Here is a 15340-nt window from a genome sequence, read left to right as displayed (position 1 = left end):
GTGTATGTATGTTTACAGAGTGAGGGTGGTATTTTCTCCTACTTTGTTTGTTCCGGTTTCCTGTCACGCACACGTCATAGACTCCATAGTGGGTTGACACCCACCATCACCTGGGTTCGGCCATTTGCGGCCCAAGACCGTATACTGTGTGACGTGGATTTGTGCAGCTGAAGGAGTATGGGGATCGTTTGTCTTGTCTTGTATGGCTTTGAGTAGTCGGCCTGTGCCATCGTTTTTCCCTGCCTGGGTTTGTCGTCGCTGCTATCAGACATCCTGGGGCCACAGTCCTGGGATTAGTCGTGTAGACATTGTGGTGGGTTGTCGATGTTGGCATGCGAGCACAGACATAACAGTTGGTCATGTTGTTGGAGGTGGCGGTGTAGTTGACAAAGCGCCACCACATGTTGCCTTGGTAATGATGCATCAATGTGCTACTGGGAAGTACTTCAGATCAACCGTGTCTGTCTTGGAGTGTACGTCTTTTCATCCATTCTTGGGTCAGCCACCATGTAAGAAGTCCAATCAGTATCCCACACACTAAGACCACAACACAACAGATACCTTTGCAACGGCGTTGACCGCGATGTTCCTGCCGCCGTTGTCCTGCCGGAACACGCCGCCCCACCAGAGCATCCTCCGGTAGCATTGTTGCTCAGCTTACAGTGTCACCAAACACCTCACACTAAATGAGTAGGGATCAGGTGGTTACTTCACTGACGTTGAGACGAATCATCTCTAGATGGTGAAACCCCTTGTAGTCAGGACTTTCCCACTACTCGTTGGAGGGTTCTGGCACACGCTGTAGCTTACAGTGGCTTAGGTGGATCCAACTGGGTCGCTTGGCGATTTTCACAGCGGTGGGTGTCGTCAGCAGCACTTGGTATGGCCCCTCCCAACGTGGACTGGACCAGCTTTTTCTTTTGATGACCTTCACGAACACCCAATCACCGGCTGAACCAGTGGACTGTCCTGTAGGGCAAAGAATCAGATGGCAGTAAATTTGCTTTTGACACATCTTTTTCTTGTAACAATCTTCTCATATAGTCTGCTAATGTGATTTCTTCATCAGCAATTTCTAAGTCTTTTGGGAACACTGGCAACCTATAAGGTTTACCATATAAGACTTCAAATGGTGTGAGGCCTGCTCCTGCTGGTGTAATACGCAATATAGAGTTTAACCAGGGTCCAAGCATTCTGGCCATGGCCTCCTTGTCTCTTCCATGCATTTTTAAAGTCTGCTTTTAACTGTTCCATTAGTTCTTTCTACCAACCCTGCACTTTGTGGGTGGTAGGCACAATGGTTTTTCAATACTATTTGTAAATTGTCTGCCATCCGTGATATCACTTTATTCACAAAATGAAGTCCATTATCACTGTAAATGATCTCTGGAACGCCATAATTTGGTACAACAGTTTTACAAATGGCCTTTGCTACAGTTAGTGCATCAGCTTTCTTGGATGGAACAGTCTCAACCCATTTGGAAAATGCATCGATGAGGACCAAACAATATTTATATGGTCCACTCTGGTTGAGTTCAATAAAATCCATGTGAAGCTTTGAAATGGATACTGTGGTTGTGGAAACTGGCCTCGTTTTGGTCTCACATTCCCTTGTGGGTTGTGTCTAATGCATGTTGGGCACATCCTACAGTAATTTTTTGAGTAAGCATTAAACCCAAATGTTGCAAAATGTTTACTAATGAGGGTTACCATCCCTCCTGTGGACACATGGCATGGCCGTGCGATAAAATGGCTGCTGTTTTAAATAATCTTCGAGGTAGAACCGGCATATCACGTATACAATAGAGTTTTGTATTAAGCGTAGCGCCTTTGTCTGTCCAAAGCCTTTTCTCTGTTAGTGGAGCCCCCTGTTGGCAGCTCCTCAGTACCTCAATATCAATCAAGGATGTGTCAGTTTCAGCTGAATAAATGTCAGACATTCCAAGTGTGCCTGATGCAGCGGTTTTAGCAATTTCGTCAGCGAATCTATTACCAGTAGACACCATGTGTGTGCTGCACATTTGCACAGAGCCAATGAGGTGGGTAAACAAATAGCAGATAAAAGGTCTTTTAGAAGAGCAGCATGTGTACAGGTTTGCCAGTAGATGTCACCATTCTTCTTCGCTCCCATTGTTTAGCGAAGAAAAAGACTGTTGAGAACGCATATTGGCTGTCTGTATAAACAGTTACTTTTTATACTTTGGCCAAAATACAAGCTTTAGTCAGAGCAATGAATTCAGCAGCCTGTGCTGAATGTGTGGGGTGTTATTTGTTTTGCTTCAATTACACCATTCTGTGATGTCACTACAGCATATCCTGTCTACGTCTGTCCCTTAGCATTCTTGGAGCAAGAACCGTCAATAACCAGACTTCTCCCTCAGACAGGGGAGTATCTGTCAGATCGGCTCTGGGGAGCTGAGACTTTCATAACAGCAATACAGCTGTGGGGGGTCTCCATCCTCCTCAGTGGGGAGGAGCGTAGCTGGATTCAGTGTGGTGCATCGCCTTATGACCACGTGGGGTTGTGACAACAACGTAGCAGTATAAGATAAATGTCTGGCTGGTGATAAGAAATTCATTTTAGCCTGTAGCAACAACACATCTACAGCATGTGGTACTAATAGTGTAGTTGGATGAAACAATACAACATCAGCTGATGACTCAATGGCCATGGCTGCAGCACAAACAGCTTGAACACAAGGGGGCAGTGCCTGTGCCACTGGATCCAATCTTTTTGAGTAGAATGCAATTGGTTTCAATTTTCCTCCATGCGGTTGTAGGAGCACAGATTGCATAAAACTAAATCTGCAATCAACTGTTTGTGTGAATGGTTTAGAATAATCAGGAAGTGACAGCACAGTAGAAGATGTTAGTTCTACTTTCAAATCACAAAACTGCTTTTCTGCTTCTTTGGTCCACGTGATTTTATCTGACAGTCCCATGGGGGTGTCATAGATCAAATTCAGCAGTAATTGTGTTTTAGCAGCATAGGATGGGATCCACGCTCTGCAATAATTACAGAGACCCAAAAAAGCCATCATCTGTTTCTTAGTCACAGGTTTGGGAGTGTTTGAAATAGCCAACTTTCTCTGCTGCTGAATTTGCCTCCCTTCAGCAGTAAGTGTGTGACCCAAATAATTAACACTCTGTTGCACCCATTGCATCTTCTTCTTTTTCACTTTATTTCCTGTCTTTGCCAAATGAGCCATAAGGGCTAGAGAGTCAACTTTACAGCTCTCAGCGGTGTCGGATGCAATCAAAATGTCATCAACATACACAAGAACTTGACTTCCTCGTGGGGGTGTAAATGTGGACAAACAACTAGTAATGGCCTGTGTGAAGATGGTTGGGCTGTCTGTGAAACCCTGGGGCAATCTGGTGTATGTATATTGTTTGCCAGCATGTGTGAATGCAAACCAGAACTGAGAATCTGGGTGAATCGGAACTGAGAAGAGAAGCATTGCTCAGATCAATCACTGTAAAAATGTACTGTCTAGTCTCAAAGAGTTCAAAAGCGTTTGTGGATCTGGCACTAATGGAGCTTTTGTTTCTACAGCTGCGTTAACGAACCTGAGATCTTGTATCAGACGCCAGTCGACACCATTTGCCTTTTTGACAGGAAATATAGGAGTGTTACATGGTGAATCAGGACATTCTCTAAGAATTCCTGCTTTTAACAACCCATCAATCACAGGTTTAATACCTTCTTGTGCGTCTGCTTTGAGTGGATATTGGCGCGCTCTGGGTCTACAGTCGGATTTAGGTTTCAACTGCACTGGAGCTATGGACTTGATAAGTCCCACATCAGTGGGATTTTTAACCCAAAGTGTTTCAGGGAGGTCTGCAAGATCAGCCTCCTCCTCTGCTGTTAGCAGAGCACCAGCCGTTTCTGGTCAGAAGAGGTCATGAACAGCAGGGTGTGCACTGGTGAGCAGCCCTAAAGATTTGCGGTAGATTTGTGTTGAAGGGCTAAACTCCCAGCCTTCCTCATCTTGGGCCTGATAATCAGAAGCACACACAGCTCGGGTCACAACCTGACCTAAATCTTTCCACTGCAGAGTCTGAGGCTTGCACAAAGACACGTGAGGGCTCCCCGACATGACAAACAACGGGTTAACTTCAGGAGAAAACACAGCGTCAGTGCCTGCAGTGGACTTCCTATCTGTGTACAGATACGGAATGTGGAGGGCAGCTGGGGCATATGACATCAGTTTTTCTTGGTAAACACAATCAGGCTGCTGTGTGATGCACATGGTAACATGTAACTTTTCAGCCACCATAATGTCTTCTGGTTGTTGCAGTGTGGCTTGAGCCATTGTCAACAATTTATTAGTGACCTCAGAAAACGGGTTTTGTGTCAAATCAAGCGAATAATAAACTCTTTGATTATCAGTTTCTGCATGAGCGTGAAGAACGTCATCTGGGTTAATCCTGACTGCCTTCATGCCCTTTGAAGTGGGAACAACAGCAATATGGAGGAGCTTCATCAAATCTCTCCCCAGCAAATTAACAGGACAGTCTGGTGAGAGAACCACTGAAGCTCGAACATTCTCACCACTCTCAGGATCAGCGACACAAATCAGTTTGGATATTCTTCGCTGTTCAGTTGCACCATTGGCTGACTTCCATTTGACACTTGGACATGAGGCACAGTTATTTTGAGAACAGTCCTACACGCACCTGAATCACAGAGAAACTCCACTACCTTACCATTCAATTTCAAAAAAATGTTTGGCTTTTCCTCCAATGAGTTCAACACATTCCAAGCGGCACAAACATCCACACAAATTTCTGGTGACGGGGACACAGCATCTAGTCACTTTGATTTGTTGTAATCGTCATGGCATGGTGGTGCAGAGGGTTTGGGGCCACGGTGTCCCCCGCAACCTTGTTGTTCGCTATCATTATAAGGACAGTCTCTGGCATAATGCCCTATTTTGCCGCATATCCAGCATGCATCTGGATGCAGTCTGCCTTGATTCATTTTTCCACCATGGAAACCACTCCGGCCACGCCCTCGGCCGCGGTAGTGACCCTGGAGACGGTTCCCTCCGCTTATAGATGGAACATCATCGGTCCAGAACACATTAGCGCCAGATTTGAGTTTAACATTTTTCTTTGTTTCCATCACTTTGGAGGCGTGTCTGGCCCATTGCATAACTGAAGTAACAGATGCCGTATCGAATTCAACCATGTGTTTCCTTATCCAGGCACTTAAACCTGGTTGGAACCCATTCATTAACGCCTGTTTTAATTGTTGTTGATATGGACTTTTTGCATCTTCCTCAAACGGAATCCCGCTATGGACACGGAACTCTTCTTGGAAACGGACTAAAAAATCGTCCGGTGTTTCGTCTGTCCTTTGTTTGACACCCGCTAACTGTGGATAATTAGCGCGTCCTTGAAAAGTTTCACGAACCCTCGCGAAAACGTCTTTCAGTTGCCCTTGATAACGGTCTTCCAATTCGCCATCGGCCGGATAGGGGAAAACCACACCGTTGTCCCTTCTACTGGTGTAATTTCCCCTAACTCTGGCCCAATTTTTCCCTAATGAACATTGCATCGCTTCGCCGGCCTCCTGGCCATTCAATCGGTACGACTGTATTATCCCCATTATGTGATCCATCCACTCCTCTGGGTCCTCCTGAACATCAGCTACTCCTGAAACTGCATCTGCTGCCTCTTTCAAATTCCACGGTCGGAAAACATACATGATGGTTTCACAGTCCTCCCCTGGATCAGGATTAGGGACCTGTATTAGGGGGAATGATCCACTTCGATAACGCTGTGGTTTTGTAATCTGCTGTCTGTCTCGCAGCTCCATGTGAGTACCGGCAGTCTCACTTGGCTCAGGAGACGGTTTTGTTATTGTTGGCCTGTCATCTGTCTCTGCTTCCGAGTCGTGTGAAGCAGCAGATGGTTCTATCTGTGGTTCCTCTATCTTTACTTTTTTCTTTCTTCTAACCACAACCACACCTTCATTGTCCTCCTTTCTTACAAACATTGCTTTAGTCTCTGCGACCCCTCTCCTTCTTTTCACACATTGTTCCAGCCACAACCGTGCCACTTTCAGCTCTTCCTCTTTCTTTCCCTTCGCTTTCCCTGTCTTCCCTGCCACACTTACTTCTAACTTTCCTACAACATCCTTCCAGTCCTCCAGCTTCAACTTCCCAGAAACACCATATTTCCTCTTCCACTTTGGCAAAAACTTAACAGCATAAGGATTTAAAGACAACATAAACTTCACATCTCCTATTGGCCTAGGCTCCACCTTGGAGCAACAACAATTCCCCATAATACCTACGTGATCACAAACACACAATTACATGCAAAACACACTAACATGCACTGACATGCATTCACTGTCACTGTGGTCCTTCAGCGCCACTATTCTCAACGGGTCAGTTCAGCATGACCTTGTTACAACGGGTCATTTCAGCATGACCTTGCTAACACAACGGTAATTCATAAAACTTAAGCACCTTACTTGTTTTGCTGACTCCGTTCCACTCGTCTGGGTCCGGATGCATCAATCCGCCGTTGGCAGTCGGAGGTGACTCTGAAACACCGGCCTGGCGAGGAACAACTCCTCCCAGGTCTTTGCTTCAGTCCCACTAGTAAGGACCGGCCGTCGACGGGCTTCGGCGTGTCGTCCTCCTCCTGTCAGCGACTGGGTATGTTGGCAACCGGGCGGAAACGCCAAGTAATGTCAGGGTCAGACACCTTTAGACACTTAAGAAAGAATGGACACGGAATGCAGAAAATCTTTTTTTGTCAGCTTTACAAAGGGAAGAGCAGTCTCAGAGCACACAGTCTCCACCTTACTCTCTTTCTGACTCTCTTCGACTGTCTTCTTGTGCTCAGCATCATTTTATTCAGTCAAACAGTGACATACAAGCAGGGCGTGATCATAGTGACATTGTCAGTCACCTTGAGTGGAAGCAAACATCCTGTGCAGCTGGTGGATACAAGGTTTAATACATGTCTTATCTGTGGGTTTGCTGTGATTGCTAGCCTATACTCCATTCTTTTCCCATCAAACATCAAACAACCTCGCTTCAAGGCCGCAATCCCAGCAGAGACATGCAGTACTACATGGTGCAAAAGATATAAGCATGCATAAGATATGTGGTGCAGAACAAACGATAATAAGTGTTGTGATGGTACAAACATAATTTTTCTAACAAACACAGTGGTAAACATAACACTGTATTAGCTTTTTTGAAACTTGTTGCAGGCATCCATTTCAAAATGAGCAAATATTTGCACAAAAACAATAAAGTTTATCAGTTTGAACATTAAATATCTTGTCTTTGTGGTGTATTCAATTGAATATAGGTTGAAGAGGATTTGCAAATCATTGTATTCTGTTTTTATTAACGTTTTACTAGGGATGGGTATTGAAAAGATTTTATCTATCAGTGCCATTATTGATCCAATTCCTTATCGATACCTCTGTGTACTAAAAGTAGGGTTTACCGGCTTTCTACAACAACATTTTATTGAGTCTTAAAGTAAATAAATATGAAATTGGTCACTGGATCCTTGATCTTGACATAAATAAAAATAAACAACATTTGTAGCTTTTGTCAAAAGAATTTCCTTTCAGACATTTTGGCATTATTGTCTCTCCATATGTCTGAGCTGAGCTCAGCTGGCTGCTGCACATCAGTGCAGGACGGCTCATTTTGGGAGGAAAAAAAAATATTTTCATCGATTGCAGTTGGTTTGTATTACAACGTTTGGAAAGAGGTATCATTTGATTTAAACGGCGATTCACTTTGAAGTTATTAATTCCAACCGGACTCTGTCTCAGTAGAGAGCCATGCAGCGTTTGGAGCGGTACAAATAGAATGGAGGACGAGTCTCATTTCTTTTTCGTGACAAGACAGGAGTCCCAGTTAGTGACTTTAATCCGCACAAAAGTGACTCAGGATTGTCATATTTTAATGGCTTTGAGAGGGGTTAAGAAGCAGAGTTGCCACTTCGCAAAAGCATCAAAGCAAAGATCCAAGGAAGCAATGGGTCGGAGCACTGTTTCATTGCTTCAAAGTAGAGCCACCTGCAAAAATGGTTAATTACAGACCCACTGCAGGGTCTGCAATCAACATAGAGAAATTATCATTTTCCCGACAAACACCCCCAAAAACAACGGCTGCTCTGAAGGACCGATAAGGGAATTGCAATGCAAAAAGGTTATTGATGTTGGTGGATCTAATAATTTCTTAACGATAACCTAAAAGAACCGGTTCCCGATACCCAACCCTACATTTTTCACAACATCCCAACTTCATTGGAATTGCGGTTGTACCTGTTAGTTTCAGTGGAATTCATCTGAAAAAATAATCGTCCTGAGATTATCCAAAATGGTCGAAACAGTGAGTAAACATCCAGTCTGTACACTGCTACGCAGTGAGAGCTCCTCTCTCCCACCGAGTCTTGGCGATATCGTCAGCCACAAAGAAATTTAATAAAATAATATTAAAATTAGTCCGTTTTTGTTTTTGTGTCGAACGGATCCAATGGCGGACGGCACGAGCTTAAGTTGCATTTACCACCACCTACTGGGCTTGTGAGTGATCGCTGAGATTTTAAAAAACCTTAACTCCTGGCAGCCATCGTCATTTGTTTAGATGCGATGAAGTAATCCATTGTTCTTTAGATATTTAAATAATTCTCTTTGCACGATGTATGATGGGTTTTGCAGCAGATTTCCAAGGGACAAGGGACGGAAACACTGTAACGTCTAAAGTGAACCTGAACTACACTACCCACAATGCTCCCTGTGTCGACTGGCCAGTCACGTTTTGCGCTTAATGATGACATCATCAGCAAGCGACAGCCAGTCTACCATAAATAAACACACAACAGACGGACTAAAACGTTTGATTTTGGGGTTTACAAATATTTTTGACCATTAAACTTTGCTCACTTTACCAGCAAAATAAATGTTATCAGACTGAAAGTTATCGGAACTAAATTTATTCATTCGATGATGGTTTTAAAACTTATGTGAAAGCTAATCCACAAGCAAAAACATTTGCTTCGATAATTATCTGCTGTCAGATTAGCTGAACTGTGCCCACCACTGCCATAGAGTGCCATACTGTATGTATTTCTTTGTAATTGATGTAAATAAAGTCCAAGACATTCAGTGGCAGCTTACATCAGAGAGCCTCATCCACAACTACCACAAAAGACTCCAAGCTGTCATTGATGTTAAACGGGGCAATACATGGTATTAAGAACAGGGGTATGTAAACTTTTGATCAGGATCATTTGTTTGGTTTCTGTTTTCATTATGATTTAAAAAGAGTAAACACAGTTGTTTGACAATAAATGGCTTCACCCAACCAGTAACTGAGTGTGGGTGGAGGTGTTTGTCTTATCATTCATATTCCCTGAAAAATGGCCAAAGAACCAAAGAATTCTGCCAGAGTATGTAAACTTCTTGATCACAAATGTGTCTATCTATCTATCTGTCTATGTATCTATATGTATATATATCAGTAATTAACACATGAAAAATATTTAACCGCCCTTACAGCTACTGTAATGTGCCTAACACCCCCACCATGTTTATGTTGACCAAAGCGACCACCAACAGGCCATGGCAGAGCGTGCATCCTTGTCATCCATGTTAGCCAAATCTCAGAATGACCTTCCAGCCAAGAGGATGAAGGACAGCTACCAGGAGGCCCACCTGCCTCTAGGCTCAGAGCCACAACTTCGAGAGAAATATCTGACCTTCCACAACACCGTCAGGTACACATGCATGCTGTGCAAGACATTGCATTGTCTTGTTCACAACCCTTAAATTGTGACTTTTAAGAAAAGCCTTGTCTTAACCATAACCATTAACACCTACCACCCATCTCATTTTGGCTTGTCAGTATCTCACAAATAAAAAGTGAAATTTCCCATCGATGAGATATACAGGCATAGAAGGGGTTAAATATTAAGAAAGTCATGATAGTTGTTTTTGGTGTGTGTGTGTGTGTGTGTGTGTGTGTGGAGAGGGGGGTAGTTTTTTTTGCTTCCCAAAATGTAATTTCTTTATGTTGTTAAAAAAATACACACACACATAAAATTCATATGGAATTGGGGTGTCAGGTACATAGACGGTTAGTTGTATAAATGAAGCAGTTATATCTCATTGAACGAGTTTAATCTTACAAATAATGTAATAATAATTCATACTTTTAACAGCTACCTCCAACCATACACCATTTGAGGGTATCTTTGTTGTAGCAGTATTTTTGCTTTCATTTAGACACCTACTATAGTACAACCCCAATTCCAATGAAGTTGGGACGTTGTGTAAAATGTAAATAAAAACAGAATACAATGATTTGCAAATCCTCTTCAACCTGTATTTAATTGAATACACCACAAAGACAAGATATTTAATGTTCAAACTGATAAACTTTGTTTTTTTTTTTGCAAATATTTGCTCATTTTGAAATGGATGCCTGCAACATGTTTCAAAAAAGCTGGGACAGTGGTATGTTTACCACTGTGTTACATCACCTTTCTTTCTAACAACACTCAATAAGTACGCTTCATAATGTGCCACACATTTTCAATGGGCGACAGGTCTGGACTGCAGGCAGACCAGTCTTGTACCTGCACTCTTTTACTATGAAGCCACGCTGTTCTAACGTGCAGAATGTGGCTTGGCATTGTCTTCCTGAAATAAGCAAGGACGTCCCTAAAAAAGATGTTGCTTGGATGGCAGCATGTGTTGCATCAAAACCTGGATGTACCTTTCAGCATTGATGGTGCCATGACAGATGTGTAAGTTGTCCATGCCATGAGCACTAACATACCCCCATACCATCACAGATGTTGGATTTTGAACTTTGTGCTAGTAACAATCTGGATGGTCTTTTTCCTCTTTTGTCCAGAGGACACGACATCCATGATTTCCAAAAACAATTTGAATTGTGGACTCATCAGACCACAGCACACTTTTCCACTTTGCGTCTGTCCATTTCAAATGAGCTCGGGCCCAGAGAAGACGGCGGCGCTTCAGGATGTTGTTGATGTATGGCTTTTGCTTTGCATGGTTGAGTTTTAACTTGCACTTGTAGACGGAGCGGCGAACTGTGTTAACTGACAGTGGTTTTCTGAAGTGTTCCTGAGCCCACACGGTAAGATCCTTTACACAATGATGTTGGTTTTTAATGCAGTGCCGCCTGAGGTATCGAAGGTCACGTTGAGAAACATTGTTCTTAAACTGTTGGACTATTTTTTTCACGCAATTGTTCACAAAGTTGTGATCCTCGCCCCATTTTTGCTTGTGAATGGCTGAGCCTTTTGGGGATGCTCGTTTTATACCCAGTCTTGACACTTACCTGTTTCCAATTAACCTGTTCACCTGTGGAATGTTCCATACAGGTGTTCTTTGAGCATTCATCAACTTTCCCAATCTTATTGCCACTGTCCCAGCTTTTTTGAAATGTGTTGCAGGCATCCATTTCAAAATGAGCAAATATTTGCACAAAAACAAAAAAAGTCTGTCAGTTTGAACATTAAATATCTTGTCTTCATGGTGTATTCCATTGAATATAGGTGGAAGAGGATTTGCAAATCATTGTATTCTGTTTTTATTTACATTTCACACAGCGTCCCAACTTCATTGGAACTGGGGTTGTATATCTACTCTTTTAATGTTAGCAAAAGGTCATGGTGGTGACAGTAAGTTTCACCTCTTCTTAATGGTGAATGCTGGTAGGATGTGGACAGAATGGGTTAATGTGATCTCCTAACTTTGTCTAAATATATTCATGTTATACACCCACAGGAACAGTAACTTGGAGTGAGTCATCCTGTGCTTGTTTTCAGGTTTGGTAGAATCCTGGAGGACTTGGATAGTTTAGCAGGTATCACATTAGTGCAGTATGATATCATTATTTCCATTAGAATCAGAAGTGTTAAATTTTCTTTTCCTTTATTTCCCCCTCTTCAGTTCTCATCGCTTACTCGCACACCTATAATCCAGCACTGAAGAGGTCTCCACTGTCCATCGTCACCGCCCTAGTGGACAAGATTGGTAAGAGTCTGACAGTTTTAGTTTGTTATTCAAATGAATCAGAGGGTGGGGGAGGACCTGGTAAGCCCACCTGGATAGTGAGGGTGAACTGGGAACCTTTGGAGGAGCCCACTGTCCAGCAGATTTTCAACTCGCACCTCCCGCTGAGCTTTTGTGGCATCCCTGTGCAGGTTGGGGAGCATTGAATCAGAATGGGCAATGTTCAAAGCTTCCATTGCTGAAGGCACAGTGAGGCATTGTGGCCTGAAGGTCTTAGGTGCCTCAAGGAGCAGCAACCCTCGAACACCATGTTGGACACTGGTGGTCAGGGAAGCTGTCAGACTGAAGAAGGAGTCCTTCCTGAATATGTTATCTCGGAGGACTCCTGAGGCAGTTGCAAGGTACCGACTGGCCCAAAGGGTGGCAGCCTCTGCTGTGAGGGAGGAAAAGCAGCGTGTGTGGGAGGAGTCCGAAGTAACCATGGAGAAAGACTTTCGGTTGGAACCAAGGTGTTTCTAGCAGACTGTGAGGCACCTCAGGAGGGGAAAACGGGGTTTGGTTATTCAAGCTGTCTGCAGTATGCATTGGACTCTGTGGACCTCAAATGAGGAGGTAAGCGTACGCTGAAAGGAACACTTTGAGGAAATCCTGCAACATGCTTCAAAAGGAAATCGGGGCAGAGCTGGAAGCTGATGGGGGATCATCATCCCTGGTGGAAGTCACTGAGGTAGTCAAATAACTCCACAGTGGCAAGGCCCCTGGGAATGATTAGATCCGTCCAGAAATGCTGAAGGCTCTGGGTGTGGAGGGACTGTCTTGGATGAGACATCTTTTCAACATTGCATGGAGGTCTGGGACAGTGCCTAAGGAGTGGCAAACTGGGGTGGTGGTCGCCATATTTAAAAAGGAGGATCAGAGAGTGTGTGCCAATTACGGGGGCATCACACTACTCAGCCTCCCTGTTAATGTCTACTCCAGGGTGCTGGAAAGGAGGGTTTAGCCAATAGTCGAACCTCTGATTGAAGAGGAACAATGCAGGTTCCATCCTGGCCGTGGAACAACCAACCAGCTCTTCTCTCTCACAAGGATCCTGGAGGGTGCCTGGGAGTATGCCCAACCAGTCAACATGTGTTTTATGGACTTGGAGAAGGTGTATGATTGGGTACCCTAGGAGGTACTGTGGGAGGTGCTGCGGGAGTGAGGGGGTCCCTTCTCAGGGCCATCCAGTCTCTGTACTCGCAAAGTGAGAGCTGTGTTCGGGTGCTCGCCAATAAGTCTGACTTGTTTCCAGTGGGGGTTGCCCTCTGCCAGGGCTGCGATATGGAGGCATAGTCGGAGGGAGGAGGGTTTCCATTTTGGTGGGCTCAGGGTCTCATCACTGCTTTTTGCAGATGATGTGGTCCTGTTGGCTTCATCGGCCTTTGACCTCCAGTACTCACTGGATCGGTTCGCAGCCGCATGTGAAGCGACTGGGGTGAGGATCAGCACCTGTAAATCTGAGGCCGTGGTTCTCAGCAGGAAACTGATGGATTGCCGACTCCAGGCACGGAATGAGGTCTTGCCCCAAGTGAAGGAGTTCAAGTACTTCGGGGTACTTGAACGCCCCATTATCCCCTCACTAGTGTGAGGGGATAATGGGGCGTGAGATTGGCTGGAGAATCAGCACAGCAGGGACGGTGTTGCATGCACTCTACCGTACAGTTGTGGCAAAAAAGGAGCTGAGCCAAAAGGAAAAGCTCTCAATCTACTTGTCAATCTTTGTTCCTACTCTCATGAGGGTTGGGTCATGACCGAAAGAACAAGATTTTTATTTTCAATTTAATTTATTTCATTTATATAATGCCAAATCACAACAAAGTTGCCTCAAGTAGTGATGGGCACAGCTAACCAAAACGTTAGCTTTGATAACAGTTAATCCGCTAACTGAAAAGTTATCTTGGTAACACTTTATATTAACTGCACGCTATAAAGCATTAGTAAAGCATTTATAAAGTGTAAGTAAATGCTTAAATAACTACTTGTAAGACATTTACAAAGCATTCTTTTTTATTAGCTACTCATTGGTAAGAACATAAATAGATGGCTTAATAATTGTGAATAACAAAATATGTAATGTCTTTATAAAACATTTCTAAATTACTTTTTAATACTCTATAAACCATTTAAGAAAAGGTGATCATTAATAGTTCATCATTTACAAATGTAAAATCAGACACTATTCATAGATAAAAATACTTTACAAATTACATATTATACATAATACATATTTTTAGGGGGTGGTGGCCAAGTGGTTAATGCGCTTGGTTTCAGTTCAGAAGGTTCCGGGTTCAAATCCCACCCCTGCCACATTTCTCCATGTAATGTGGAGTTGCGTCAGGAAGGGCATCTGGCGTAAAACTTGTGCCAATTCAACATGCAGATCCACCTTGGATTTGCTGTGGCGACCCCAAGTGCACACAAGGGAGCAGCCGAAGGGACTTACTTTTTACATAATACATATTTTTATTCTCTTAACATTTTTCCTCACAAATTAAGCCTTTACTAAGCATTATCAGTATCAGTTCTAACATTTGTAAATATTGCATTAACTACTTTTCCTTATTCCTCATTTCTTTATGTATCATTTGTTAATAATGTACAAAGCTGTATCATTTGTTAATAATATCATTTGTCTCTTTCCCCATCACTATAAGTATGCAGTTTTAAAGACTTTATGTACGATGTACGAATTCTTCTTTCAATGTACAAATAAGTCTTAAGTGAGCATTAGTTAAGCATTCGTAATATCCTTGTGGTAATTAAATTTGTTTTATAACTCATTTGCATATGCTTAATATATCACAATCAGAAGTTGGATGTCTAGAAACTTCCTATTTTTAATCCTTTTCCTCCCAGGCAAAATTATATATATATTTTTACACATTTTACAAACTTCATGTCTTGACAGTAGCAAGGCTCCCATTTTGACTTAAATGGGAATTGGTTGGTAATTCATGCAGATACAGTTTGTCCACAGTAGGTTCTGTGATGAATGATGTGTGCACAACTTAATCATCAGTCTTATCAGACGGTTTCACCATGCAGCAAAGTACAGAAGAGTTGGGAGGGAGAGGATTAAATGCTGATAACACTGAAATGATGGTTCTTGGTCCAGTGAGACATCGGCATCAATTTGACCAGTTAGCGCTTAGCCTAGGCTTGTGTGTCATACATCACACTGACAAAGTGAGGAACCTTGGGGTAATTTTTGATCCTACATTGTCCTTTGACTTCCACATTAGAAATATTACAAGAACTGCTTTCTTC

At 43.1% G+C, this 15340-nt stretch overlaps 1 protein-coding gene across 2 annotated transcripts in view; it reads left to right on the top strand.

Annotated features, from left to right (window-relative positions):
* The window catches only part of acot9.1 (acyl-CoA thioesterase 9, tandem duplicate 1), a 58643-nt gene that overhangs the window by 26916 nt on the left and 16387 nt on the right, over positions 1-15340 (top strand). For both annotated transcript variants that reach the window (XM_034168102.1, XM_034168094.1), the window contains 3 exons: positions 9595-9765; positions 11848-11885; positions 11972-12055. In XM_034168102.1, coding sequence (XP_034023993.1) covers positions 9595-9765; positions 11848-11885; positions 11972-12055 — 293 coding nt within the window. The remainder of the gene's footprint in view (positions 1-9594; positions 9766-11847; positions 11886-11971; positions 12056-15340) is intronic.

Source organism: Thalassophryne amazonica, chromosome 1 (genome assembly GCF_902500255.1).
Source record: "Thalassophryne amazonica chromosome 1, fThaAma1.1, whole genome shotgun sequence".
NCBI classification, from domain to species: Eukaryota; Metazoa; Chordata; class Actinopteri; order Batrachoidiformes; family Batrachoididae; genus Thalassophryne; species Thalassophryne amazonica.
Note: the sequence above shows the minus strand (reverse complement) of the source record. Positions and strands in the feature narration are given on the sequence as shown.